Raw genomic sequence first — 27,951 nt, 5'->3', positions numbered from 1 at the left:
CCTTTCCATGGTATTCTCTCGTACTTGATTTTGCATGTAAATTACACTCTTTGCCGTTATCCACCAGCTACTTGAATCATAACTTTCGATATCGATTGATCGCCTTCCCAAAGGACCTCGGACAGACACCTTTCAAAGAGGTCACGCGCGCCAGGCGGAGAAATATCTTCGAGATGACACTCACGGCTATTGGGAGTGCTCTGTTGATGCACGGTGATTTTGCTTCAGCTGCAGCCGAAAATATGAAGAACAGCTGGCTGTATCGCATCCCAGACGAGCTGCTTATAATGATCGTCGAGTGTCTCGACGGCGATCCGGTCACCCGCCTCATTCTTGGCCAAGTCTCGAAGAGCCTTAGACGAATTGTTTATTCAAACATTCCGTTCTCTACGTACCAGATTCTTCTTGGGCGCAGTTAGAATGAGCGGCTCCAAGGTCATCTCATGGAAGCTTATTGGCACCTGACACGCCACTCAGACAGAGATTGGTAAGTCGTCTGCAAAATTTGTTTTAACACAGATATGGATTGGCGGCTAACGAGGACGGGTAGGGACCGACTTAGGTACCTTCTGCGCATAGATCGACTCTGTAGAGACTGTATCCAACACGGCGACCTGGTGCTTGCTTCCACTGGCTACCCAGGCACCAGCAGGCCGGACCCCTCGCCGCGTGTGGACGTCTTGCCCGTCTCGACACCCAGAATCAATACCCCCAGTGCGCCCCTCGAGGTCATCCAAACTACAAACAAGACCTGGAATGGATGCAAGTTCGCCTGCCCAAATGAATCAAATCGCTTGCATTGCTCAGGCTGTGCCACACAGCATTCGGTTCGAGCCTTCTCCAAGGCACAGGCAGAGAAGAGCGACGGAAGCCGTATCTGTATCGGTCGGGAAGGAGTCCTCCGGCTATGCGAGCACCAGCATATCAAGTGGCCCGACATTGAAGCCCACTTTCTTCGACAGCATAATCCGGACAATCGCAGTCAACTAGTCCCAATAACATGTCAACTGATGTGCGAGCACGAGAGACGTAGCACAGGCAACAAACATGCACCGAGATACGGTTTTAGGCCACGTCTCACGGTCTCGGGGAACTCGAACATGCAATATGATATCGATTGGTCTTGGACCACCCACCACACTCTGACACTTGATACAAACGGTCAGTTGGATAAGAATGAGGTCCGAGCGATGTTCGAAGTCGACTTCAGCGGCGTGGCTGGCACCATCTTTACCGGCACACGAAACGGCGACGCGCTCAAAAGAGCGATGTCATGCTTTCCAGCGTCTTCGTGCACCTGTCTTAAGCATACCGGGGTTCAACAACCACCAAAAGATTCAGAGGGCTACTTTCAATGTCTCTTTGAGGATTGCCCGCCCTCCCAAACCGGCAAGAAACATGCATCAGTCCTTGAGTACGACATTTTTGCCCACGGGATGCTTGCTAAGCGCATTGAAATCGATCGGTGTCTCGGATACTTTCCCTGGTTCGATAAGGGCCAAACGAAGCGGCCATGCCTCACCGTAAGATACAGCCGAAAGATCGGTGGTAGCCTAGGCGCCAAGCCGGAATTGCCATATCTGGCCGGTTTGGCGCACTTGGACCCAATAATTCCTCCCCACGAGTGGCTACATGCCCTGGACCCGACTTCCTACGAGCTCAACGACAACACCACGACTGTCGGGAACGTGTGGCCTGTGTGCCGCGATATCTCCTGCGGGAATCATTATGCAAGATATCAGACGACACACTGTGGTGACAGAAGACCTTCTAGTGCCCCCCGTGATTGGCGCTATTGATGGAGGGATGTGTCGACATGTTACAGGTAGATGACGGGAAGGAGTTAAGAGGATATCAAGAAGGTGGATATAAACGTGGTCCGTTCAAAACAGCGAGATGACCTCCACCATGGTTGTCAATGATTGCTCCTGGCTGTATTATAGCGAATATCGATTGTGTTTAATTAAAAAACATGTGAAGTATCTCTGCATGGCGACTGGCTCGGTAGGTAGGTGCCTATTGTTCAATACCCGTTGACCAACTTTGAGGGTCTCAGTAGCTGGGTCTTGATGAGAGAACATGAACGGCACCCCCTGCCGGTCGTTATATTGAAGCTTTCTACCCAGCTTATCAAGAGAAATTAGCGATTATAAGTATCCATGCATCATGGCTGTTATTCCAAATGCTACTTTGGACGTGTGAGACTTGGCGGCAATCGACCTTCAGTTCATAGCATTCTTTCGTGGTCTTTGGGGGGTGCTGCTGAGGGGACAAGTAAACAGCGACTTTGACCCTGGTAGTAGCAACGCGGTTTGACTTGTTTTCTCACATGCCACTACTGAGACTTTACCCTTCACACTCGCCACACCCGCACTCACATGGCCATTGCCACCCCCGTTTGGCTTCAACTCGAGATATCTGGGCTCGAACAACAGTCGACAAATCGACACGACTCCTAAAGCAAACGCCCACGGACAGCCGAACATCAAGGCCAGCGTTGAAGCGTTCCTCTGGTGCACCGCATAAAACGTTGAAAATAGTCCGTTGTATCGTGTCCCCGAAGAGATCTTGGTCAAGATAGTCGACCGTTTGGACAATGACCTCTTCACCAGGCTATGCTTGGGTCAGGTTTCCGACCGTCTCCGCCGTCTTGTCTACGCCAAAGCAGCTGTGCCATTGTTATTTGGTGCCTTGGTGGAAAACCGCGTTTTTGAGAGGTCCTCGGGATTACTATAATGGCTTGAGACATGCTTTTGCCAGCGGATGGTCAATACGATTTAGAATAGTTCTCGTTTCAGGATTGGAAGCTAACCTTGGTTGAATCATAGGTATCAGTTGAGATATCTTCTGCGAAAGGACCGCCTTTGCGAGTTCTGCGTTCGGTGCAGTGATCTTGAGTTTGTCTCGACTGGCCAGCCCGACTGTTCAATATATCGAGACAATGTCTTGAGCAGCCTAACTGACCAAATGAGACCCCAGGACTTGAAGGTTAGATTCACAAACAACGAGCCGTGGGACGGGCGCAATTTCACTTCACTGTTGACACCCTCAATACACTGTTCTGTTCCGGTCTCCGAGTCCTCCACTCCATCAGAGCATTTTTGAAAGAGCAGATGAGGTTGTCCGCGAACGAGTGCATCTGTATCGGCAGGGAGGGCGTCTTGCGGCTTTGCGAACACCGAGGTGTTCAGTGGTCTGATATCGAAGACCATCTTCAACACCAACAGGAGCCCTACCCTCAAACCGATCGCGAGATCAAATGCGAGCACCGGCTCCATCGCAGTGATACCACTCCATGATCTTCCCGAAGCCTACATCCCTCGGCTCATCCTCGAAGGAACCAACACTTACAACTACAAAATCACGCCCTCCCGATGGACAGCCGTGGCCGCTTCTGTTCAAGTACCATACGGTCACGGTTCGAAGAAGACCTTGGGAATGCCGCTGGCTCAATCATCTCCGGTGCTTCCACCAACGACGCACTGAATAAGGCGATGGTGTGCTTCAGCAGTCCGTCCTGTACTTGTCTCAACTACGGCAACAACCAACGCAGTCCAGACACGCGATCCCGACAGCAGTAAAGCCAAACATATCTCGTACATCCCCGTTGACATTTCTTCTCGGGGCTGTGATTCAGAAACGATACAGCTCAACCGCTGCTTTGAGACCGTCGGATGTCTAACCTGTGACCTACAGGAGGATAATAGTCATAGTAGCTGTCTGGAAGCTACCAGGCAAGGCGCACCACCCCCTATTGTCCCTCCTCACGAGCGGTGCCACGCTCTTTGATCCTGACTCCTACGAACTGGAAGACGACGGGGTGGTGGTGGGCATTGTGTGGCCTGTTTGTCGGGATGCTTCGTGTGGTAATTATTACTATGCTGCACGTCAGGTCACGCGTTGTAGTGTGGGGTACTGTTAGCTTCGTCATCGAGTAAGGCTATGCACATCATCACGGAAATGGGTAGGTGGCTGGAAAAGGGGACATACGGCCGGGGGTGATTGTATTTTGTCAAGAGGGTGAATGGTTTGAGATCATGGCGTCGGATACTGATGCCGGGTTCAGACTTCTTGATGATGGGGGACGGGTAATACTGTGCGCACCGGTAGCTTACCACGTTGAGGTGGTTTTGTGATGGGCTTGGAAGCACCTGACTGGCTCTTTTGACATGATGTTCTTGTGGGATCGTGTGCAAGAAATGGCAGATACAGCCGGGAGATGTCTTCAGTGACGATCACATACATATCAGTCACCCAAGAAGATACTGCTATCAGCAGATCTGCAATGGAGGAAACTCGAATCATTATGCCACACTCTCAGGTCACTTTAAACCCGCAGATACACACATGGCGAACATGATCACCACTCCCATTGTTACCTCCTCCCCTTCAAACTCTTCCTCTCTTTACTCAGTCCGCACTTCCCGTTTCACCCATTCGTCGAGGTAGGTCAGTTGCCAGGTTGTCAGCCGCTGAGCCCCGAGCTGTAATCGCTTCATCTTCAAGAGCTAATCGTTTGACAATCAGAAAGGCGTACGTTCGAACAACGTGGCAGTAGCACAGACTGAAAGGTGCTCTTCCAGCTCAGCAATCTTCCATGTCCCACCAGACGTCAAGTAGGGCCTTGCGATCACTTCCTCCGGCATGCTTTGGTCCCTTGAGGTATCGTTGGACGCCTCCACCTAACGAATGCTCCACGCCGAAATTGCGCCAGTATTTGTTAAGAGTGATGACTATAGCGGTGAGGTATCCGGTGGCTCCCCAACGTTAATCGGAAAGACTTGTAAAGCCGGCTCCGGCAAACTCGGTGGACTAAGACCAGGAGCGTCACTTGATGGGCGGGCTGTTATTGTAGCAGCTGTGCTCTTGCTGGAGGTAGATGCTGGGAAGGTTTCGTGGATGGTAGTTGTTGAGGATTGATCGGGTGGGGGAATGGTACTTGTTGAGGGCATCACCGACGCAATGGATGTGTCCTGCGCTGATCTTGAAGCCAGGACACCCGTAGCGACACCGCCTACAGACCCTGCGAGAAGCAACAAAGCTATGACGACAAGCAATATGCGGTGCCGTCGCCACCATGGGGTTTGAGAAGTGTTGGGGCTCTGAGGTGGTAATCGATTGTCGCGATCGAGCGAGCTGCACACCTCAGGAAGGTTCGACTGATCGCAGACTTCGGGAAGATTCCAATGGCCGTAGCACCCAGGGAGATCGCTACTTATGTTGTGAACACATTCTGGTAGATTCGAGACTTCAGCGGAGTGGGTGAAGCATTTGGTGGCCGTGGCCTCAGCTGGAGTAGGCTTTTCCATCTCTCCCAAAACAGTCGAACATCTGCAGGAACAGAAAAGAGGCACGCCAGCTAGGGGCAGTTCAGTTATTTAACACTCTTGACATTTGGTCCCCTTGCGTTGAGAATCTGGGTCAAGGCGGCAATATCCAATATCTACGCCTCGTTTCTGCACAGGTGATAGAAAAGCTTGAATTGTGATGCAGATCGTGCGGCGTGGCTGGTACCAATGTATCAGAATTCAGCGGGCTAGGCCAGAAGTTGATGTCTGAGGAATAAGGCTCTGGGGGCGGTAATTTTACTGGTGGTGATCGTGCATCGTTGCCGCACCGGCTGAAAACCTGACAGGTATACCCCCGTATCTGATGGGCTAGCCAACCGCCGTGGCTTGAGATCTCGATAGCTTTTAGCATGATTATAAATTTGCTTTGACAAGAACCTGGCGACAACCCCCTGGGTTGCTCAAAGCCTCCATCTTCTAGATGTCAGCTTGGCTCTATTCCGGACTACACAACCAAACCCCTATCACCAACAAACCGCCACAAAGCGTCTTAGCAGTCACCTTATCCGCACACGCTCCAAATCTCTCCTGAGTTGGTCCCCAAACCAACCAGGTATAGCTACCACAGCCTTTCCACTGGTATTCTGTTCCACCCAGCGCGAACGGCGTGTCGCAGACCCAGGTGCCATAGTTCCCTATTACTTCGTAGTCACATGGACTCTCGGGATAGAAAGCGATCTCTAGCAAGTCACGGGCCTCTCCGGGCCGAGATGCCCTTCCGATCTGGACAGCGCGTGTTGGCTTCGATGGCTGACCCATCAGAGGGGCGGGCTCAGGACTGTTGGAGGACGGTGAAGGACTTTTGATTGGCGTTGCTGGGGATCCCTCGATTGTTGTGCCTGGCGCTGGCAAGGAGATTGACCGTTGAGTCTGGGTTGCCCCCAACGTACCGGTCTCGCTGTCTTTCTGAGGGGCTGTTGCTGAAGTGGTGGTCTCTTGTATCTGTGGCTTTGAAGATAAGAGGCCTGAGCCTGTGGATGTAGACGTTGAGCGCGAGTCAGTCGGCACGGTAGGAGCTTGGATTCCGGCTGCTGTTGCTGTTGTTGTTGTTCCTTGTGTGTTTTGTGATGCCGCGCCCGACGTGGCGCCGTGGGGCTGGGTCAATCCAAATAGGGATGTGGTCCTAGAACGATTAGAATCTTGAAGCATGGCAGTGCCGGCGCCTGTAGGTAGAACCTACCCAGATAACGTTTCGATGGGTGTTGGTGACGCTGATACGACTGAGCCGTCCAAACCTTGGCGACGCGTTAGAGTGAGAGCACCGGCTATGGCACCGCCAGCTGCCCCTCCTACAACGAGTACAACAGCAAGTATCCACCAAGCCCAGTGTCGTCGCCAACAGGATCTTGGAGGAGGGAACTGCTTTTCGCCCAAAGCTGCGGGTGCCTGTACTCTGTTCGCCCTTTCTTGCCTAGACGGTCGCTGGCCGGGTTCGATGGGATTGGCAACTGGAATGTAGACCTCTGGTAGATCCCAATGGTCGTAACACTCTGGCAAGATCCAGTCGTCGTAGCACTCCGGTAACCGAGTTTCGTGGGCAATAGCAGCGCAAGTAGGGCGTTCGACTGTCTTCAACGATGCTTCATCCCCCATATCCTCTGATGTTGACTACCCATACATATGTGCCGTGACGTGGGAAGCGAAATCTCCTCGCGCGATCTGGGAGCTGGAACTGTGGCCATCTCGGGTTTTATGAATGGCCCCCTGAGGGCGGTGGAAGTTTGTGGTTTGCTTGTAGGCTAGGCCAGCTTACGGGCCTGGGCTTCCTGGGCTTACTCAGGGCGGGCGGCGCGCATGATAGAAGCATCAGGGGAACGCCTTGGCGTCGGAGATTAGCGCGCCACTGTTGTATAAACACGAGACGCCCACTTTAGATCCAAGCTACTGGTAACCCTGTAATCTTTACTCGTGTTTCGAGGATATCAGGTTCGACGGCACTGGATCGGTGGGGGCTGGCGTCGGGATGTCGGATAGGAGTGGCGGGCACTTATTGGATGGCTGCTACATTCTCAAATTTCGTTCAGCTGTTAGCCGGTCTTTAAGAGCTGAGTGGGTGTGGTACTGGCTCTTCAGGCGAACAAAAAGATGTCTGAGTGTTAAATAGGCGCCTACACTATCAACTGAAGCGCCACCTTCTCCCCACATCCACCGCCCCCTCTCCAGTAAGCCTTTTGAAGGTGTGCGTCTCCTGCTCGAGGAATGCGAGCCAACATGGGAAAAGTCGATGGCACTGGGAGCGAAGGTTGACAGAGTGGAGGTTGACGCGGAACCAGCTTGTGTAGCTGGATGGGGTTGATTCAGGTTGCTCTTTGCCTCTTACGGGATCAGGGAGCTTTGGCAGCTGCCGGAGTGTCCAGGGAATCGGTAAGGCCATAGCAGCCGTCGATTCTGTTGTACATACGAAGTTGGTACAAGTTAGTGGGTATCCAAAGGCAATCTGGAAGACATGCTTGGGGTTCAACTGTGTGCTACAGGGGAATTTTGGGCAGTCTTTACTGTAGGCGGGTACCTATGTCCACCCGTTTGATGCCGCTCCTTCCACATGGGAAAAGTGGTGGAGGCCCTACACCTAGGCTCTGAACAGATCCTCAACGAAGGGCATTTCTGTTCAGTGCTCGGCCTGACAGCAACATCGATCGGGTTCCTCAATCCAGCAGCAAAAGCACAGGACAAAACGAGATACAGAAAGACGGTCAATCTCGGAACAAACGCGCTGGCGTTCTTCGCAAGCCATAGGTTTAGGCCCAGCAGCGCTCCCCCTCTTGCGAGGTCGACCTCGAAGCAGCGAAAGGAAGCGCCCAAGATTGTGCCGCCCGCGGGCGAGGCTCCGGCCCCCTCGCCGCTTGTTGACGAGTCCCCGGCGCTCGTGAAAGCATACGACCCGGCCAAATACTACCGCGACCGGGCGCTCTGGTCAAAATGTGCGAAGTCAGATCTCCTCCAGTTCTTTGCCGACTTTGAGGAATTCCGGGCTGAGGGCCACAACTTCACCCCACAGGAGGTCCATCAGGCTGTCCTCGAAGCCCTCGAGTCGGCCAAGCAGCGGCCCAAGGATGCCCAGAGGGTCATCCCGGAAGACTTTCTGGAGATTTTCGACGATCGCAGTGCCTTGCCAGACCACCAGTGGGCCGTTGTGGATGCGGCGTTGTATCTGGGAAAATGCTGCTTCAAGGAGCGCGCTGTTGCCGGGTCACAGATATCTTTCCAGCCCTCTGATCTGGAGGACATCAATTTTCGAAAGACAGTGATTTTGATGGCAATCACGGGGATCCGGGATATGAAACCATGGCTGTTGGAACAGAAGAGGATGAAGCAGAGCCGGAAGCAGTAGTAGGGGGGAGAGGATAAGGAGAGGGAGAAAGAAAACGACCGCGCGACGCAACTGGCGAACCAGAATGTTGAGTTGCCTACCAGATCAAAGTCAATGCTGAGGTCGTTTATCAAGCGAGAGAAGCAGAACAACGAGACCGCCAATCCATCAACACCAGCGGAATCCAAGCCAGTTATTCCAACATCGACTGAATCGAAGCAGCCCACACATGACCAGCATAAAGAGCAGCATAAAGAGCAGCGTAAGGATCAACACACGGACGACAAGGACGAAGAGAAACGCCCGAGGCTTTCCCGGCAGATGGGGCATCTTACTGGTTTCGCCGTCGCACCTGGCGGAGTATTTGTGTGGGAATATGCTCTGACACCAGAGCAGTAGTGTTGGTGGCTCTCCAGCAGCGTTTTGAAGGACGTAGCGGAGCTTTGAAGTCATGAAGGCGTTAACGGTTGAAGAGATTCAGTGTTTGAGCCGAAGGACGTATGGGGCAATCGTTGGAACAAACATCAAAGTAGGAGGGATGCAAGGGAAGAAGGACAGAACGAGCCATTAGGACGCTGCCACCAACACCTTAGCAACTTGGGACTTCGGCACAGAGTCAAGAGCTCGGGATATGATCAACAGCATGATGGTCAACAGATGAATTGAAAGAGATATTTGTTCACCACCAGTCACCGTAATGGAACGTGTTTCTCTGCCCCCGATGCCTAGAGTCTACTGTTCAAGTTCCGATCTCAAGTCCCCCACTCCCTTTTCCCTCTCGTTGTCTCCCACTGTCAGGCGGCATCCCATCCGTAACCATGATATCATCCTCCTCTGTCCCAAGTCTGGATTGTCTCCAATTGCCGCTGTCTGTTGCTGTCTCTCCTCCCGCAACATGCGCAGCTTCGGGCTGCCTCGGCTCGTATGGTGGCGGCGCATCCTGTCCCCCTATACCCTGTCCCGGTGTTGGCGTCGTCCCTCCCACTCCTTGGGTGCTAATAGGCGACACAGGGCTTAGCTCTTCTCCTTGCTCCTTCATATACACATCCCTCTTCACTCCATCATCGGCCAACGTCTGCTCTTCCGCCAGCCTCCGCTTCTTCCTCCACCGATCTCTCCAGAAGCACAACCCCGACACCAACAAGAAGAAGACCACAATCGACACTACAATCGCCGCTATTTGCCCGCCAGAGAGACCGTTGTTCCGGCTGGTGACTCTGTCGTCAAGGTCAAAGTCGATGTTGTTCCTCTCCCCGTCACGCCCAAAATCTCCGCTCAAAATTCCTTTATCCGATCCGCTGTTCCCCCCTCCAGGTCCGTTATACGACTTCTCATTCCAGTCGCTCCAGGGGTTGTATCCATCGTCGTCGTCGTCATCGTCAAATCTAGGGCCAAGGGCGTCTCGTTTTGTGATCCGTGAGCGTCGTCGTGGTAATACAGGCGCCATCTTTGCGGATTGTTGACAGCAGAGGGAGAGGAAAAAACGGGAAGGAAAAGGGGAATCCCATCCCAGTTTAAAGGAGAGACAAACACGAACCGCCCGACCCGATCCGACCGCAGTCAGCATGAAATCCAATCCAATCCCCGCCTCATCCGAATGTTACGGCTACACAGCACCACCACCACCACGCAGATCCCTGCCTGGAATATGTACGTCAGATCGGCGCCTATCCAAATATTCACAAATCCAGCTCACCAGCTGCCGTGAGAAACTTGTTTCGGGCCCGAAAACCATAGCTCTCATAGTTCCCAACATCAGTCGGACAGTCACCGATCACAACTGATGGCTAAAGCAAGGGAATCATCTCCTAGAAAGCGAGGGGTAAGCTGAGACCTTCGGCGCCGAAACCTGCATATTCTCTGTGTCTGCCGTATGCAGCCAAGCCAGGTCTATTTTCTTGTCAACACGGGCGGGCTCGATGAGAAAGAAGATCAGTAGCGAATAAAATACACGGTCTGATATTGTCCCAGCCCTTCTGAAACGACAGCATCATTGGCACAGCATGCCCATCCATTCGTCAGTGTGGTGGCGGAGCAATGCACATTACACCCTTTCCCAACCCGACGTTCCCGAATCCCGCTGTCACCGCATCGGTAGTTGCTCGTATATAAATCATTTCGTATTGCCGAGCCGCTGTTACATTTGATACACCTCTTATATCCCTACGTCTTATCAGCCTCCCAAATGAACAACAGCGATATCTCCAGGTAACATTCCTCCAACAAAACCAATATTATGTCCTCTCAATCACCCTGTCCTTACCCTTCTTCTTCTCCCCCCTCATAACCCTAGCATACTCCTCCTCCTCCCCCGTAGTCGCACTAACCCAAATCATCATCCCCATCACAGTCCCCACCATCAAAATCGTCACCACCGCCGCCCCAACCCTATCCGCATCGGTAATAACCTCGCTCTCCCCCTCCCACTCCCCCACTTCCCCCTCCCGTCCCGCATTCGGATCCCCAGCACTCGTCCCCCCATTCTTGGCCGTCACAGCCTCCTTAACCTCCGGTTGTTCAACCAGCAAACTGACCAAGGCCCCCAGCGCATTCATCTGCTGCCCGGCCCCCGTGTTCCCATCATACTGGCCCCTATTCCACCTAAACCCACACGTCCCATCCGGCAAACAACTCTCCGCCATGCTCCTCACCGACTCCCTCAATACCGGCATGACAACCCCCCTCACAAACGGCGCCATCTGCGTCGTCTGCGCCATCCACCGATGGAGATACCCCTTAAAAGACAACATATCCGTCGTACACTGGTTCCTCTCCTCCAACTCACAACTCGGTTCCATAGCCGCCGGTCTCGTCCCGGCCTTCGGTTGACTAAGGAAAAAGTTGTTCAAAGTTCGGTTTGTCAGTCCCTCGAGCCTATCGCGCCACTTTTGCTCGCCGTTTGTCTAGTAGAAATCAAGGTTAGCATGGGCGTACGTTCATAGTCTTACTCCCATCCATCCCAGGGAAACAACATACATAGTTATAAAGAAACCCACACCCCTGCACAAAAATAGCAGCCGTGTACGAAAACTGCGCCCTGTTGATATCCGTGCAATTCCCCTCCACATGGCCCCCATCATACACATTCCAATTCTCCTTGTCAATATACCCCACCCCTTCCATCCAATCCCAGGTCTTGCCCGCCCACTCGGCATACGTCCTGTTATTCGTGTACCTCGCCAATCTCGCCCCCAGGTTGAAAAAAATCGCGTTCGCAATCGAGTTCTTGTAGTTGTACCCGTTGTTGGAGAGGGGAATCTGCCACCGCAAACCCCCGTTGCAATACCTCGTGTCCCATCGCTCGGCTTGCGTGTTGAAGACTGCTTGTGCGAGGGCTAACCACTGGGGTTGACCGGGGGGTGGGTTTTTGAATGTGGTTTCAGCGGCTAGCATGGCCGACATGCCCCAGAAGCCTTGGTCGTCGTTGCCGAGGGAGGCGGTCCAGTTGGGGGGCATGTAGTCGTTGTGGGGGGGGTTGGCTTGGTAGACGAGGGCGCGGAGGGTGAGGTCGTTGTAGAATTGGGAGTGGGTGTAGTGCCAGTAGTCTACCATGGTTCCCCAGAGGGCGCCGCCCTGGATGGCTCAACATTAGCTATGCGTTTGAGGAGAAGAGGGAGAGGAGGTGGACTTGCTTCCCACCAGTAGTACGGTCCTGCGGGAGGGGGCCCGGGGAGGATTCCGGGGGTTTGGCCCGGTTCTTCGCCATGGTAGTAGTCCATCAGCTTGCTGGCGACGAGGCCGGCGGCGAAGCGTATCGAGTCTGCGAATCATCAGCCAATGTTCGCATTGCGAAGTACCTAGAAGCAGGCAGTGTGCGCACCCGCAGAATCGAGGTCCACGTTCAGCGCAGCCCTAGTGCTGGTGATGGCCAGTGCCAACACGACTGTCGATAGCATCGTGGTGATATGACATTCTTCGACAGGAATGCTGAAGGAAACTTGTCGTCTTGGCATCGCCAGGTGCTTGAAGGTGGTGTGGGCGATCTGTGTGTTTGTTTTGCTGGTCACACTTGTGTCATTCTGTGCGCCCCTGCAGAGGAGCACTGGCAAGCCCGTGCTACCTACGATGGTGGTTGCTGCCATTATGGGAGACGTGTGTGCCACTGGTTGTCGATGGGTGACAGTTTCACTCGGAACAAGACGGGCCTGCCGACAAGGTGCAGTCAGGGACGTGGATGTTGCTCCTGCCCATGAGCCTGGAGCATGTCGGGCACACTGCAGAAGCATGGGCGCTGCAGCCATGTCCTTGTCAGCCTTGCACATCTCAAACTCCGGTTGTGGAAAAGATGGAGCTACAACATGGCACTTTAGCATGTTCACCTCGAGTTGGGTGTGTCCCATAGGCTGGCGTAGACCATTGAATTTCAGGATAACGCTGCTACACAATACACTCGCCAGTTGTTTCATTCTAGACATTAAACAAATAAAATTCTCTACTTAAACCCCGCGCAATCGCTATAGTCCTACGCATCTGGTTGTTCAAAGGCGCCCAGGAAACTTTTTAAGAACTTATCTACACTTTTAATCTCTACCCGTCTTCGCTTTTCCGTTTTTTCGCGCGCTTAGTTGCTATCTTGCGCTTTTTGTTCTTCTCATCCGATTGGACCACCTCAGTGACCTTGTCTCGTGAGCCGCCTTCCTCTTCTTTACTATCCAGCCCCTTCCCGGCGTCGTCGTTTTCCTTCCCTTTTCCATCCTGTGTTTCGCTATCCTCCCTCGACTCCACTTCCAACTTTACCTTCTTATAAGCCTCGGCGATCCCTGGCTCTTCATCCTCCAGGCGCCTTTTCACGCCTGCCGGCAACAGGTTCCCCCACCAATGTTGGTAATGACCATAAGGCCAAAGGCCCAAGGATCGTCAAGCTCGGAGCCTGGCCGCCTGTTGAGATACCTGAGGGCCTCCCGGTCCAGTGGCTTTCGCTCCCATATATCTCGAAATATCCCATATTTGACGATGGATGACTCCAGCTTGAACCGTTTGAGATTCTTCTTGTCCACAAGAATGGGCAGCGGGCTTGATTCAGCCGCCTTGCTTGCATCTTTGAGCAGCAAAAAGTCAACCAGTTTCTGCTGCTGCTCATTGCGGAGCTGCGTAACCCTTATTGTGACTTTGGCTCGGGAGGGAGAGAGGTAGATATTTGGTGGGTGTGGGTTGCTGTAATTGGAGTTGTGGCCGTCGCATTCCTCTGCCCGACGCTCAAAGACAACGACGCCGCCGAGAATCCGGTCCTCTGCCCAATAGCCCACAACGTCAGCCACACCTTGGGGGTAGATGTCGTGGTCGAGGTATTGTATGCTGTGGAAAACAGTGCAGATAGGATCCGGAGGACACCATTCCTCGTCTGTCATCCATGAGTACAATTCGGGCTTGCTGGTTTCCTTCCACTTGGCAATGGCATCGACCACTTCTCGTCCTCCCTTGTGCACACAAAAGTTAAGCTGGTAGAGAAGCACAACGAACTCGTGGATTGCAACGGCTACCATCTCAATGAGACGGTTTGCGAACAGCTTGCTGCCGGGAGCCGCTTCTCGATATGCATTGAGCACCTGGGGGCTGAACCTAAGCATTTCCGTATCCCACTTCGGGCAGACCTCGCGTGCTTTTTCCATTGCGCCGGGGCAGAGTTCTTCGTGCTCAGTTGCCAGCGGGTGCTCCCCTTGTAGGAGAGGGCTTCTCACTTCCCATGCGACATCTCCGGTGGGAAGGCTGTCGATGATCTGAGCGTATGTGAACAGAGCGAGCTCGATAGACAGCACATTGTTGATGGCGCGCACCAAGTGCCTGCGGTGTTCGGCATCTAGCCTGTCGATGGGAATACGCGTTTTGTGATCTGCGAGAGCTCTGGCGCGGAGGAGTTCTATGATGGCATACATGTCGTCAGGGTCGAAACTGGACTGTGCGGTGCATCAATGTCGTAGTGGAACGTGCTTGAGGCCATAACTATTTATTACTGGGTGATATTCTGAGATTCCAGGGTGTTATATATGGAAGAAAAAGAAAAGAGCGGGTGAAGTGAATGGGCGGAAGAGAAAGTCGGTTGTTGGTTTGTCGGTGACTTCCAGGCTGCAGGGAGCATTCTTGGCAAAAGACGTGGGGATGGGTGAGCCGGTAGCACTGATGGGCACCAACCCGTAGATGCACCCCCTTATCGTTTCGTCGGACATCGTTACCAGTCTGCCGAGTCCAGCTGGATATGAAAATAGCGACAACATTGGCCAGAAGACGCCAATCACACTAGAAGTATGGATGGCTGGCCCACCCTTACTGTCAGGCTGAGCCTCTTACGCATGGCCAGGTCGGTGGTTTTGTGAATAATACCCAACATGTACCCAACCGCCTTCTTTTCGGAGTATCCATGAGCCGCAACGGGCAGATTGTTGCTCTCCATCACAATTCAGGCGCAAGGCCTCGCTAGGCCAACAACAAGCGACCAGGACATGTGGGTATCAGGTACCGTATGATGACCTTGTTCACTGAGGAGATAGCTATCGCGCTTCGAAAGAGGCCCTGCCTATGGCAAAGTGAGTATGTGAAGATTCTCTGGCCGTCTGGATTATCATCATTCTAGCCATCAAGCCTCTCCTTCTCGCCTCATTCATCACCCGCCCGCCTAGCATTCCGACGTGATCTGGTATCACGACATTATCAGGTCCTCCCTACATTTCGTATTTACCCCCACCCTTTTCAGTCACTCACATCGCTATTCTGCCTGTGATTTGGTATCACGGCATTGCTAAATTCTCATTTTCTTCTTGTTTTTCTTCATATCATTTTCCTCTGTCGTCCGGTATCACCGGGTTGTTATCCAATAGCTATGTCCTCAAGATCCTCCAGTTCCTCCCTCTCCAGCGCACCCCGGTCAGCACGAAGCAGCGACCGCTCCCGTCCCCACTCCGGCTCTCCCACCCCTCGGGAAGACCCTCGCAGGATCCTTTAGAACTTCCGGGTTGTGACCCAAGACCATGACGAACCCGGCCGACATCCGCCCCCTTGCAGCAACATCCCAGGCCTTTCGGTTCGTTGCCTTTGCCATCCACTTTGGTCTCACCATGTTGGAAACAAGAGAGGGGCGGGAGGCACTAGTCGAAACAGGGACCAGTATCTGGAAAGAACTTGGTCCAAGAGCCCGTCGAGATATTCTCTTCCGAGGCGACCCTGTAAAGGACTAGGCAAGACAGAAATGGAACAGAGGGCTTACTGGCGCATCTTGGGAAAAAAAGGAAAAAACCGAGACCAGCCCGGACGACAGACACACAAGAGGAAGCGAGAGGAAAGGCGCGCAAAGACGACAGAAAGCTGGCGGCGGCAGCTGCTGCTGGTGGCCGTCTTGATGATATGTGGCTTGCAGCTGGAAGAGAGGGAAGGTACTTTGGGCAATTTCCTCTAGGAAGGAATGTCCGGTCTTCCTTCCAGCTCTTGGGCCGAGCTTCCTTCTAGGACACCAAAACAGGGAGCCTTGCCGCAAATGAAGATGACCGCTCTACGACCCTAGATCATGAGTCGATCAACCTGAGCCAAGAGTCTGACAACCCCAGTGACTTGGAGATGGCCGACGCTGGCGGCGAAGATCCAAGCAGCTCTTCCTCTGCCACTGTCTGGGGGGTTGTTATTACTGTGCTGTCCCTGTCTCACAGGAGGAAGGCATTGAGAGCATCAATGTGTGTGAAGTGTTGAGGAACGCTCCAGAGATGCATTGTACATTACGCAGTGTTCATGACTTCAACCGTCAGGAGGCCTGTTCAGATTATCACGGGTTTGTTGAATGAGATCTAGAATCTTTCTGATGGTGCTTAGAAACTGGGTACCAATCCCATTTTCTTTCTCTCACCAATCATTGTGTGACTGGGCTTTTGACTCCTTGTGAATTGACTTCCTGTCAACAAATGACTACGTTAGTGCCATTAGGGGACATGGCGCAGCTGCTTTATCACCGACCAGTGTTGAGCTTTGTCATGAAGGCAAACATCAGTCATGATTTAGGATGACCACCATAACACATCGTTGAATTGTGAGATACCAATTGACAGTCGGATACTTCGATATCACCATCACCTAGTCACAGCAGATGAGCTCCATCAAGGCCCGTGCTTCTTGTCAAGGTCGGTCCTTCCTCAGGTTGAGTGAAACATGGCTGGTTCTGCCGCTACAAACCCTACCCAGGCTCTTCCCTCACCTCTACCGACTCTATCCACTGCAAAATCAGTGACCCACAACACTCCTGTTTCTTTTCAAACGCACAAAAAGTTTTGTTGCTCCTAAAGGCATTGGAGGGGAAAAAGCCCTAGCGTCACAACACCACAAAATCGGACAAACACGAACCCATCCCATCAACATCTTCATTCATTTTATAGCCTTGTGCCCATTAGAACAGCATCATCACTGGAAATCATTAGATGCATCATTACAGGTATAATTGACCATTATATCCCTTACTCCAGCTGTTGGGCGAACCCAAAACCGGACCGTCCACCCCCTGTTAACCTCCCAAAATGGGGTATCTACGTCAGTAAGCAAGCCACTCCTATACGGCTCTGTCTGTTCTCTAGATGTCCTTTCCTCCCCAACCCACCAGCCTGATGCTGATAACAAGGTCGTCGTCCCTCCAGATTCAGCTTCTTTTAGAACATCCATTCTAGTGTCCATTCACTGTTTGCAAAGCGACGACGATTACTTCCTCACACTCTACGGTCACTGGCGATGGTCATTGTTGACGCTTCAACCTTCTACATGTGGATTACCTTCAGGGGAGTCATTGGTACTCTTGTCCAACATTCTTGTCACCGGTTGACTGGACCCCGGAATTGAGACCCTGGACTTGTGCCAAATGGTCCTGTTTGAACACTTGGTATGTTTTATCTTTCACATTGAGTGGCTTGACAACATCTCTTTACAAGGTACGGGGCATTCTAACTTGGCATTAAATACACCGACGAAGACTCGAATTGGCTTGGAGTTCGTTTTCGCTGGTCGGCGCTGATCCTCAGTACAACATGGAACCCCTAATAGAAAGTTGAAACCAACCAAGGAACAGGGTAGCAACATCACCACACACACCCTCGCCAATCCAAAACTTGTGACGGGTAAAGCTCGGTCAAAGCCACCTATGGCCTATCCTAGACATCACCACATGCAGCACGAGACTGCCACATCCATGCAGTCGCTGCTCGCAATCAGGAGGCGTTTTGCAAGCCACCAGCATTCCTTCTACCAGTGTTGATCCAAGCCCGAAAGAAGCCTGACTTCTTGGTCTCAGTTACGATGTCCAATATCTCCAGACATGACTCTGGGGCAGATTCAACGACAGCAGCCCGTCCATTGGCTGCACAACTGTGGACCTACTTGGGACATCGCGGATTGCAAGCACTGATGTCGTTTCAGCATCAGTCTTGTAATCCATACTCTTGTAATCCATACTCTTGTAATCCATACTCTCAGATCAACATTCTAGATGAAATAAGGGCTCGAACATGGTATCTCTTTTCATCGTTTTCTTCTTACCTTGATCCCAGTGAGGAGCAAGACTGACAAGGTTCTCCCACCAGGGCCAAGCCAACCACCTACGCCGCACCGCGCGGACCTCCCGTACCGAACAATCTGACCCTAGAACCTAGTTGAGAACGTCGAAAAGTTCGAGAAACATTGGTCACAGCCAGACGAAACACCCTGGCTACTCGGAACCCGGAACAAACATTGGTCAAGGTCGAGGAACACAACGTGTCTTGGCGTGGGCATTTCTGCAAGACGCAAGGTCGGACGCCATCTGTCATGCAAGAAAGCACCTGGCAAAAGCAAAGTGCCTGGCTCGGACCGTAAATTGGCCGGCAGTGTGGTGTTGACCCCCATGCTCACCGAGCTGCGAGTCGACCCCTGTCGTCGACTGCGCATGCATGAAACCCTTGATCACGAGCGACCAGTGACCAAACACACAAGCTTTGGGCAAGGGTATGTTACCTGGTTCAAGTTAATCCTTCGACTCAATACGCAGGTGCTTTCGGTATGTGATGACCCACAACGCCAGAACCGGCTGCCGGGGAACGGCTGTGTTGCATTTCCGGGGAAAGAGGTTGAGCTCCTGGGGGGTTGTTCAAAGCCTTGCGCAGGGACAAAGCAAAGGATGAAGCCAAAGGCGATCAAGTGCATCCAGAGAGGTTAGGCATGCGTCAATCCCATCACGCAACGGTCAAGGAAACGCCCTAGACAGGATGCGGATGCTGTCCGGGGAAGTCGGCCCATCACAGGAAGGATTTCGTCTTTTCGAAGGCAAGCAAGAGGCACTCAATTCTATTCAACTTGTGAGAGGTTGAACAGGGCTCACGGGTGTGGCTACGTTACCCATATATCGGATGCCATGCCGTTGTTTTATTTTCCTTCGACTCCACTCTTCCGTCTTCCCTGCCGTGCCGTTTCCAAGCTGCCGGGTATAGTGCATCCTGACTTGGTTCCAGAGACCACACCTAACCCTGAGAACGACAACAACAGCAACCCCACGCCAGGCTTGACACCCCGTTCGAGCTTCGACCTCAACGACCACAGCTTGGCCTTTTCATTGGAAAGCAAAAGTCCCATACGAGGCTTCACCCTGATCGACCCCAACGACCACATCTCGACTTTTCCTGTCGAAGACAACAGGTCCCCATTCGGCTTCTCATCGTGCTCAATCCCAACGATCACACCTTGACCCTTTCTGTGGAAAGAAGACAACAACCCCACGTGAGGCCTCTCACCCTGCTTGATCCCAGCGACCACATTTTGACCCTGTCGAAACCAACATCCCCATTCGAGGCTTCTGATCCTGCTCGATCCCAGAAACTACCTTGGTCTTTCCAGTGAAGAACAACAACCTCATGCAAGGCTTGACATTTTGTTCGATCCTAGCGACTACAACTTCAACTCTGCGTCGGGAAACGTCAACGCCACGCAAGGCTTCATTGAAGGCAACGCCATCCCAGCAACGATCATGGCGATCCAGCAAGCCCAAGAGCCCTATCGTGGCTACAATGACGAGAGCCGAGCCCATTGGGTGTTAATTCCAACGATTCTTTTTACCATTCTCTGCCCTCTTCTCCTCGCCATCCGAATCCACGCCCGCAGAGCGACCACGATGTTGGACCGTGGTGATTGGATCAGTGCCACAGCTTTGGTATGCATTTTATCCGTCCCGATTTGACTCTGGCCGTCCACTACTGTCGTCCCAAGTCGTGATTGTGCCATACTTTTACCCCTCCTCTTCAGTCTCCCAGCTTGCTGACCTTTTTTTCACGTTACAGTTCTTCAACATATCTACCAATATCATGTTCTTTGCCATGGTCAGCCACGGTTTCGGCAAGCATTCCGATGTTATCCCCAAGCACGATCTCTTTTCAGCCCTTCAGATCTGGTTCTTTGGTCAAATCACCCACAAGATTGCTCTCCATCTCACCAAGGTCTCGCTCCTCTTGCTCTACGTCCGGATCTTTAGTCACGTCCGAGCGTTCAAGTTAACAGCAATGGGCCTGATTTACTTTATCCTCCTTTACATGACCTCTTCGAGCATCGTGGGAATTTGCCAATGCATCCCCGTCGCCTCAGCCTGGGATCTCGACATCCGTGGAAAGTGTCTGAACCTTTACATCATCTGGAACATGAACGCCATCGTCTCTCTGGTCACCGATCTCATCATCTTGGTCCTCCCGTTCCCTCTTGTCTTTAGATTGCACATCCCCCTGAGCCAGAAGCTTGCGTTGATGCCAGTGTTTGGATTGGGTGTGTTTATTGTGGTGGCATCGGCTCTCCGAGTCCAGTCGCTCCTGGTGAGCCATGTGACGGACAGGACATACGACATCATTGGAACGTTGTGGACGATCATCGAGTATAATCTCGCGTTTGTTTGCTTGTGCTTGCCTTCGGTGAGGGTGCTGTTGGTGAGAACCTGGCCAACAATATTCAAAAGCTCTGTTGGAAGAAGCCAGACTAGTGGTGCCACGGCTGGGCACAGATATGCGAGGGCCGGTGGGGGGGCCACAACCTGGCCCGTTAAGATCGAGCTGGACGACCGCCCCTGGTCACGTGTGGGGGGTGATGCTGGGCTGGATGGGTCGGATAGTACCGACGAGATCCTCGGGTCTGGCGAGGGGGGTGAGGCTGGTGTTGAGCCAGCAGGGATCACCAGGACGGTGGAGTTCGGGGTTGAGTTCGCGCCTGTGAGCGCTCCAGCTCGTGCGGCGACGCGCGAGAACCGGGCCCGCGAGTCCGAGGCCTGAACGCTCGCGGGTGGTCGTGGTGGCGCTTGGGGACGTTTTGGTCTGCCGTGCGGAGGCGAGGGGGGAGGCATTGGAGACCGGAGGACGGAGGATGTTGGCCGGGCTAATAAGCCCTGAGCATTTTTATAGGGCCATGAGTAGAATTTGAGTACATTCAACTATGACTTGTGGTCTTGCCACGCCTTGATTTTATCTTGGGATGTATTTACTCTATCTGAGTACGCCTTTTAACGACCATTGTAGGCCTTCATACTGGAGGTATCATCATATGCCTTCGGATTATCATGACAGGTTCTGTACTATGCTCGAATAGGTTTAAAAATAAGAGTAATGCCCCCACTCGACGTTGTTGCACAGTTAAATCTCACCATACCCTATAGGCAAAAGGTTCTTTGAGTGGAGTTTGGATGCGCCCCCGCATCACTTGTATGCCTCGATACCATGTTGACATGCCCTCATGATATTTAAATATCTTTACACTATCTCCATAGGTCTTTCCACAGTCTGACACTGAAGTTCATATCAACGGGACACCGCTTCAGACTATCCTTGACCTCAAACCGAAGCTCATCATGATGATACATAAGGTACCACGGTTTGGGTTCTCAATGCGGGTTCTCTCATCCTTTTAGCTATCCGCACAAACAAAACTCTAATCGCGCGTTATCCTTCTTTTTGGTGTGAGGAATGGCGCCAGGCTCAAGTAAGGTCGAGATGTTTGTGTTTGGAAGCACATGAATGTGACTCGCCCATGACATTATCTAAGTGGGAAGTGGCGACATTGATGTGGGAGAGGTGGGTGAGATTTGACCGACATGATTGAGAAGTTTGAAGTCCAAGAGGAGGGGAGGATGAGATTGATGTACGGAGCGTATATCAGTCAGATCATGCGGGTGAGACAGCTGCGCAATGATTGCCTTGTTGAGAGAGGGGAAACGCCAAGAGCTGAACAGCTCCTCGGTCCTGCTCATGTGCCCTCTCCCTCAAAACATCAACCTCGCATCCATGATGACACTCATCTCGGATCACATCCGTGACAAGCTGAAGGAGCACTATTCTCACACATCACGCCATTATCACACCGTCAACCATATCGAAGCTCTCCTCGCTCTTCTTTCCACTCACCGGGAGAAATTCCACGACCCAGAGGCAATCGAAGCAGCCATCTGGTTTCATGATGCCATCTACAATGTCCACGCGCAGGGAAACTGTAATGAGGTTCAAAGCGCACAGTTGGCAGGTTCTATGCTCTCTGGGCTTGTGGATGCAACACGTTTGAAAGGGATACAAGTCATGATTGAGGCAACGGCGACGCACACTGTGCCTGATGAGTTGCCAAGTTCTGAGGTGGTGGCAGATGCGGCCATGTTTTTGGATATGGATTTGAGTGTTCTGGGGGCTGAGGAAGAAGCATTTGATGAGTATGAGGGTGCGGTGAGGAAGGAGTATGGGCATGTGGATGAGCAAGGGTGGAGGGAGGGGAGGGCGGCTGTGTTGAGGGGGTTTTTGGACAGGGAATGGATCTATCACTCTGATATTTTTAGGGGGCTTCTGGAGGAGAAGGCGAGAGCGAATTTGAGGAGATCGCTGGAAAGATTTGGTGGGTCGGTGCCCTGAGAATGACGAGAGGTGGTTGCTCCTACAGGGAGAAATGGTCGTGCATTTTCAGGGCAGGTTAACCAGGGTATAGGGGGGTGTCCATAATTTCTATCTCGGCATACAACTGTTACCTCCCCAATCTCAATCAAATTTATTCTTCCAAATGCATCTTGCTATGCCAAAACCTTCCGCCTTCGACTCAAGCCGAGATCGACAAGAGCAAACAATAAGGACCCTGCCGCCAGAGTCACAGTAATGACGACGAAGCCCGCCAAATACCTCGGCGCATGTTCCTGAGGGAAAAGATACGCCCCGTAGATGTTGGCAGCGTTGCCGACGGCCTGCGGCAAGCTGACCGAGATCGCTCGCACTTCCGGTCTCATGTCCTGGAACGTCGTCGTCGCAACAGCTACACCCAGCGAGATGCATGTCCAGACACCACATCCTTGGAAGATCAGGAGGATATACCGCGCTTTGTATTCCTCAACGACACACACCACGATGGAAATGATGGCAGCAAACCCCGACCAGCCGGCGATGAACGCAGCACGGTGATTGGGGATTCGGTCAGCGATGAACCCACTGGACAGGGCACACACAAATGCCACCGCCCAGATTGGTACGGTCATGTACTGTGCTGTGACGTGCTCCTTGTAGCCAAGGCCATTGACCAACGTTGGATAGAAGTAGGGGAGAACCGTAGCACATCCGCATAGCTGCGACCAGTTAGCACCGCACTTCGGGATCCCCATCGCTCGTCACTTACCCCGATACCACCAGCCACACCCCAAGTCCTCCAGTCCGACAAAGCGAGCTTTATCGACTGCACTTTTCCAAGCCGTGGCCCATCACTTTGGTTGTCGCCGATGTTCGTGCCGCAGTTCCTTAGCCTACTAGTCGCGATTCTCTTCTCCTCGGGGGTGAAGTGTCGGCAGGTGGCGGGAAAGTCAGGGAGAATGAAGCCTGCAATCATCGCCCAGATGATGGTGATGATTCCCTCCACGATGAACAGCCAACGCCAACCCCGGATCCCGTAGCGGCCTTCGAGACCGCCTGTCACGGCGCCGGCGATGATACCACCAAACGCGCCGCCGAGGAGAACAGCAGACAACACAAAGGCGGCACGTTTCGCTTGCTCTGCGGGCACATACCAACTTGAGATGACAAAGTAGACGCCCGGGGTCAAGCCGCCCTCGAAGATACCGACAATGATGCGGAGAACAAGGAGCTGTGGAAAGGTTTTGACGGCACCCATGCAGCAAGTTGCGATACCCCAAACCATCATCAGGCCAGCGAAGTAGATGGATGGTCTAACGCGGGTGATGATGAGATTGGACAGAGGACCGCAGAAGGCATAGCCGACTGGACCAGGGCGTGCTATTAGTTACCATTTCCCTAGTATGGGCACACATACGGCAGCACGTACAGTAGAACGTGATGATTGCCAAGCTGTAGTCGGTGGACGACAGGTGGAGGTCGGCATTGAGCCCTGCGATTTTGGCATTTCCCAGGCTGAACCTATCGTTAGTTCCCTGAACTCGACCATAAAAGAGGAGATACTGACTTGCTGCGGTCCATCCAGGAAATGACAAACATGAGCCAGACTGTCGGGATCAAGCGCAAATCAACTTTTCGCACCACCTTCTGCTCCTCCTCTGGCGTCCAGGAAATATCCCCCACACAAGTTTCATCTTGGCTGTGATACTGCTGACCACCCTCGGTCTTTGTTGTCAGGGTACTCTCCATGGTCTGCGCGATTCCGCAATTTTACAATCAAGGAGCAAAGTTCGGGCTTGGTGTAGGTGTTAGTAGACGCAACCATGACATAAGACACGACCTAGGGATGAACGGGCTCCTTATGTAGACGTTCGTCTCTCATGGGAAGATCCTAGTGTCTAAGACAGAGGTTCCGGAGTCCGGCGTCATCGGCCAATTGGCAGCTGCAAGCTCCCACCACGTCTCGACGAGTACGACAGATCTACGGATAGTGCACCTTGAGGAACCTGTACTTTGGAACAGTCGCACTTTACCATTGGACTCACGACCCGATATCTTGGATCGCTGATGGCGTGTGGTACGGCATGTCCCGGAGCACCGAAGGCTGATCAAGGTTGCATGGCCATGGCGCCGAAAGAGACATAAATTCCGGTGGCGGCCCGCTGAGACACTGCTTGTACGCCTTGAGGGCGACCAGTGATCTCGTCTATCTGGTGGTTTGCTGCAATGCCACCCAGATTTTGTTCTCGGGCCAAGACTGAGACCAAGAGAGGGATACATGCATCGATATTTAGCCTCAACGGTCTGGACCCTTCACCAAACATCATATCGTCTTGGCCATTGGTCTCGCACAAGGGCGCCACACGGGACTGAAGTGTACGCCCAGAGCCTTGGCACCCCCGACTACTCCCTTGGAGACTGTCCCATCAGCGCGCTTCTCCCCGACAAGACTGACGGTGGTCTTGATAACAATCTTGGGCACGGTGCCACTCTCGTCAACGCAGGCAGAGTAGACAAACGGTAGAATATCCAAAGACACCTCCAAGTCATTGCCCTTGAGGTCTGCGCTGGTGACGCTGGTTGTTTGTCTCTACATACTCGTCAGTCCTTGTTGTATTTATCTCCGAAGTGCGGTCGCTGACTTACTCCAGCAATAACATCGCCTAGCTTGGTTTCGGCCTCAACCACCAGCTTAGTCCCCTCCTCTAGCTCGGCCCATCCACCGACCGTCACCGTCTCGATGCGAAGCTGGAAGCCGACGGGTCCATTGTTCAGCGTTATCTCCTCGGTGCAGAACTTGGACGCTGTGGTCTCGCTCTCAGGGTCATCCACGTTAGGCAACACAAGACCCCATTCTGAGAAGCTGAAGATGGGAGTTCCATTGCGAACCCCGGACATGAGACCGGCGGCACCAAGGGGGCAGCCAGTGCCCCACATGGCCAGGTTTTGGATGTTGGGCGAGACCGGCGGTTGGGATTGTGGTAGGGCAAAGGCATACCCCAAGAGGGGGACAAGCGACAACAAGTTGAGCGCCATGATGAGAGTGTAGATCGGATGGCTCACGATATGGTTATTGCGCTGGGCAGAACTGACAGCAGCGAAGGGGCGAAGCTAAGCAACCTTGGGCGGATAGCATCCTGTCCTTAAAAGCAATTCAGTCGTCGACGATCGAATGAGTACGGCTGAGCTCTGAATTCCGGACATCCCCAGCTGTGATATCGCGTGTACAATAACCGGTTGGTGTGGAATGCCGGAACGGGGACTCGGGTGCTCTGGGTCAATCTCGAACCGCTTCTCAGGGATGGATGCGGGACGAAGGGGATCTCGCGAGCCACCTCCCGGTGCATTGGGCCGGGGAAGATTTTCCGTCTACATCTATCAAGCTGCAAACACGCGAGCGATACATCTCATTCTATTTCGGGAATATCAGGGGCTGGTGGTGGCGGCATTCCTGAGTTCCTGGTTTCTTCGACATTGAAAGGGCGCAGCATTCCGGACTGTCACGAGCGGAGGACCTAAACCACTCCCATAAACCATCGGCATGTCTTCAACCACTCTTTTGCTCAAGCTCAGCATGACATCACTGCTGGACCCCTATTCTGCACGCTTTGGCCCCCAAAACCAAGCGCCCCACAGCGCCTTCAGTGGGTAAGATTGGGATAGAGAGGCATCTTGGCATCTCAACCCCTGAATGCCAACCGTTTCAGCCAACATGAAACATGAAACAGACACTGGCTTCGATATGAACGAACGACACCATGGACAAAAGCTGAGATTCCCTTACCTTGTTCATCATCTTCTTCACCAAGATTCAGCCATAATGTGGGCCATTCACCTACTATCACTCGCATCAGGCGCAGCAGCTGTCCAGCAACTCATCCCACGATTGTCCTTTGCAGACGTGTGCATCGGCAAACCTTCCCCAGACATCATTGACCCGAAGACGGTCATCCATCTACGCGAGTACATCTGTCCCGCTTTGACAGGCGGTGAGGCCAGGTATTCCAGCTCAGATGTGACCTTGGAACCACCGCATCCGCCACCCTTTGCCTTTCGACCAGCGTCGCCTGAATTTGAGTCGACCAACCACTGCGTCGACCAGTATTGCGTCTTCCACAACCAAAGGTTCGCTCACGGACGTGGCATGGTAGCCATCACCACTGCCCGCAACATCCAACGCCTCCAGGCTCTTCACAAAAAGTCGCCCCCTGATCTTATTCCACATGTGGATGAATACGATCCCACCCCCCTACCATACCGCGAGGCGGCTATTCCAGGGAAGGGATTAGGCTTGGTGGCAAACGAGAAGCTTTCCCCAGGAACCACCGTCATGTCCCTCTACCCTGCCCTCATTGTCCACCGGACCTTCTTCGACCAAATCCCTGCTTCGGCCCAAGCCCCGTTGCTCTCCGCGGCCGTTGACCTCCTCCCCGAACCCCTTCGGAAACGCTTCCAAGAACAAATGGCGCACTTTTCGGGGGATCAAATCCACTCCATCATCCAGACCAACTCGTTCCAAATGGACCTCAGCACCAAAGCCCCCGAGGGCGGCCACCACTACGGCAACTGGCCTGAGGTCAGCAGGTTCAACCACGACTGCCGCCCCAATGTCGTTTTTCAAATCAACCCGAAGACCCTGCAGCACATCACCACCGTTGTCCGAGAGGTGAAGCCGGACGAAGAACTGACAATCTCTTATCTCGATCAAATGGACATGACGGAAAACCGGAAGATGAGGGCGTTTCATGCTTGGGGGTTTGACTGCTCTTGTGCTGTTTGTGCGGGAAGCGCGAAGGAGATTAAAAAGTCGGATAGGAATTTGGAGGAGATCAAAAAGATTGAAAGGAAACTAAGCGGGTTTACGGATAAGGTGGATAGGAAGTTGTTGGAGAGGTTGGTGAGGTTGTATCAGGAGGAGAGGTTGGAGAGTAAAATTGCGGGAGGGTTGACGTTGGTGGCGTTGAATTATAATATGTTGGGGGATGCGAAGAATGCGGTCAGGTATGCCAAGTTGGCGGAGGAGGCGGTGGTGAGGGAGTTTGGGGAGGAGAATGGGGATGTGAAGGCTATGAGGGAGTTGGGGAGGGATCCGAGGGGGCATTTTACTTGGAGGGGGAGGGCTGGGAGGTGAGGGTTGAAAGCATGCAGGTTGGGGATTTGTCGGGTCATTACGGTATACCATACATAATATCAGCAATTGTCCTGTGAGGCTCTCTCGGTGCCGTTCAAGACGCGCCGGCCGTGTTTCACAACCGCATCTTCCTTTTGGTATCTTTTTTTTTTTGGCGTTCAAGCAAATTCCAACTGGTCCTCATTATACTCTCTTCCTCCCTCCACGCTTGTTCCATCGTCATGTTCGAGCTCGTATTTCTTTGGATTGCTGCCTTCGACCACCCGGGCCACCGTGTATGGACCGAGCAGACTGCGGCAGTCGTCAGAGGTTACGTATACCTGGTCG

At 52.9% G+C, this 27,951-nt stretch overlaps 12 protein-coding genes across 12 annotated transcripts; 5 read left to right on the top strand and 7 right to left on the bottom strand.

Annotated features, from left to right (window-relative positions):
- Window positions 1-443: 443 nt before the first annotated feature.
- QC763_302750 (uncharacterized protein) lies at window positions 444-1,996 on the top strand (the record flags this gene model as incomplete). The annotated part of the gene is made up of 2 exons (XM_062910720.1): window positions 444-487; window positions 551-1,996. The coding sequence occupies 2 exons, from the start codon at window positions 444-446 to the stop codon at window positions 1,797-1,799; spliced, it is 1,293 nt and encodes a 430-aa protein (XP_062766679.1). The 3' UTR covers window positions 1,800-1,996.
- Window positions 1,997-2,831: 835 nt separating this feature from the next.
- QC763_302748 (uncharacterized protein) lies at window positions 2,832-3,278 on the bottom strand (the record flags this gene model as incomplete). The annotated part of the gene is made up of 1 exon (XM_062910719.1): window positions 2,832-3,278. The coding sequence occupies one exon, from the start codon at window positions 3,276-3,278 to the stop codon at window positions 2,832-2,834; it is 447 nt and encodes a 148-aa protein (XP_062766678.1).
- Window positions 3,279-5,783: 2,505 nt separating this feature from the next.
- QC763_302745 (uncharacterized protein) lies at window positions 5,784-6,941 on the bottom strand (the record flags this gene model as incomplete). The annotated part of the gene is made up of 2 exons (XM_062910718.1): window positions 5,784-6,471; window positions 6,529-6,941. 2 exons carry the CDS (start codon window positions 6,939-6,941, stop codon window positions 5,784-5,786), a joined length of 1,101 nt encoding a protein of 366 aa, XP_062766677.1.
- A 949-nt stretch (window positions 6,942-7,890) lies between these two features.
- Window positions 7,891-8,679, top strand: QC763_302742 (uncharacterized protein; the record flags this gene model as incomplete). Its single annotated transcript, XM_062910717.1, has 1 exon — window positions 7,891-8,679. One exon carries the CDS (start codon window positions 7,891-7,893, stop codon window positions 8,677-8,679), a length of 789 nt encoding a protein of 262 aa, XP_062766676.1.
- A 718-nt stretch (window positions 8,680-9,397) lies between these two features.
- Window positions 9,398-10,225, bottom strand: QC763_302740 (uncharacterized protein; the record flags this gene model as incomplete). Its single annotated transcript, XM_062910716.1, has 1 exon — window positions 9,398-10,225. One exon carries the CDS (start codon window positions 10,223-10,225, stop codon window positions 9,398-9,400), a length of 828 nt encoding a protein of 275 aa, XP_062766675.1.
- A 667-nt stretch (window positions 10,226-10,892) lies between these two features.
- On the bottom strand, window positions 10,893-12,611 carry QC763_302730 (uncharacterized protein; the record flags this gene model as incomplete). The annotated part of the gene is made up of 4 exons (XM_062910715.1): window positions 10,893-11,561; window positions 11,635-12,231; window positions 12,291-12,418; window positions 12,479-12,611. 4 exons carry the CDS (start codon window positions 12,609-12,611, stop codon window positions 10,893-10,895), a joined length of 1,527 nt encoding a protein of 508 aa, XP_062766674.1.
- Window positions 12,612-13,185: 574 nt separating this feature from the next.
- Window positions 13,186-14,531, bottom strand: QC763_302720 (uncharacterized protein; the record flags this gene model as incomplete). The annotated part of the gene is made up of 2 exons (XM_062910714.1): window positions 13,186-13,451; window positions 13,475-14,531. 2 exons carry the CDS (start codon window positions 14,529-14,531, stop codon window positions 13,186-13,188), a joined length of 1,323 nt encoding a protein of 440 aa, XP_062766673.1.
- A 5,084-nt stretch (window positions 14,532-19,615) lies between these two features.
- Window positions 19,616-20,897, top strand: QC763_302710 (uncharacterized protein; the record flags this gene model as incomplete). Its single annotated transcript, XM_062910713.1, has 2 exons — window positions 19,616-19,798; window positions 19,926-20,897. The coding sequence occupies 2 exons, from the start codon at window positions 19,616-19,618 to the stop codon at window positions 20,895-20,897; spliced, it is 1,155 nt and encodes a 384-aa protein (XP_062766672.1).
- A 969-nt stretch (window positions 20,898-21,866) lies between these two features.
- On the top strand, window positions 21,867-22,514 carry QC763_302700 (uncharacterized protein; the record flags this gene model as incomplete). Its single annotated transcript, XM_062910712.1, has 1 exon — window positions 21,867-22,514. The coding sequence occupies one exon, from the start codon at window positions 21,867-21,869 to the stop codon at window positions 22,512-22,514; it is 648 nt and encodes a 215-aa protein (XP_062766671.1).
- Window positions 22,515-22,527: 13 nt separating this feature from the next.
- On the bottom strand, window positions 22,528-24,242 carry QC763_302690 (uncharacterized protein; the record flags this gene model as incomplete). Its single annotated transcript, XM_062910711.1, has 4 exons — window positions 22,528-23,212; window positions 23,263-23,873; window positions 23,923-24,008; window positions 24,061-24,242. The coding sequence occupies 4 exons, from the start codon at window positions 24,240-24,242 to the stop codon at window positions 22,670-22,672; spliced, it is 1,422 nt and encodes a 473-aa protein (XP_062766670.1). The 3' UTR covers window positions 22,528-22,669.
- A 574-nt stretch (window positions 24,243-24,816) lies between these two features.
- QC763_302688 (uncharacterized protein) lies at window positions 24,817-26,137 on the bottom strand (the record flags this gene model as incomplete). Its single annotated transcript, XM_062910710.1, has 2 exons — window positions 25,140-26,137; window positions 24,817-25,083 (listed from the first exon to the last, which is right to left on the bottom strand). The coding sequence occupies exons 1-2, from the start codon at window positions 25,527-25,529 to the stop codon at window positions 24,817-24,819; spliced, it is 657 nt and encodes a 218-aa protein (XP_062766669.1). The 5' UTR covers window positions 25,530-26,137.
- A 176-nt stretch (window positions 26,138-26,313) lies between these two features.
- Window positions 26,314-27,624, top strand: SET5_2 (SET domain-containing protein 5; the record flags this gene model as incomplete). The annotated part of the gene is made up of 1 exon (XM_062910709.1): window positions 26,314-27,624. One exon carries the CDS (start codon window positions 26,314-26,316, stop codon window positions 27,622-27,624), a length of 1,311 nt encoding a protein of 436 aa, XP_062766668.1.
- Between the last annotated feature and the right edge of the window lie 327 nt (window positions 27,625-27,951).

This window comes from Podospora pseudopauciseta, chromosome 3 (genome assembly GCF_035222475.1).
Source record: "Podospora pseudopauciseta strain CBS 411.78 chromosome 3, whole genome shotgun sequence".
NCBI lineage: Eukaryota > Fungi > Ascomycota > Sordariomycetes > Sordariales > Podosporaceae > Podospora > Podospora pseudopauciseta.
Note: the sequence above shows the minus strand (reverse complement) of the source record. Positions and strands in the feature narration are given on the sequence as shown.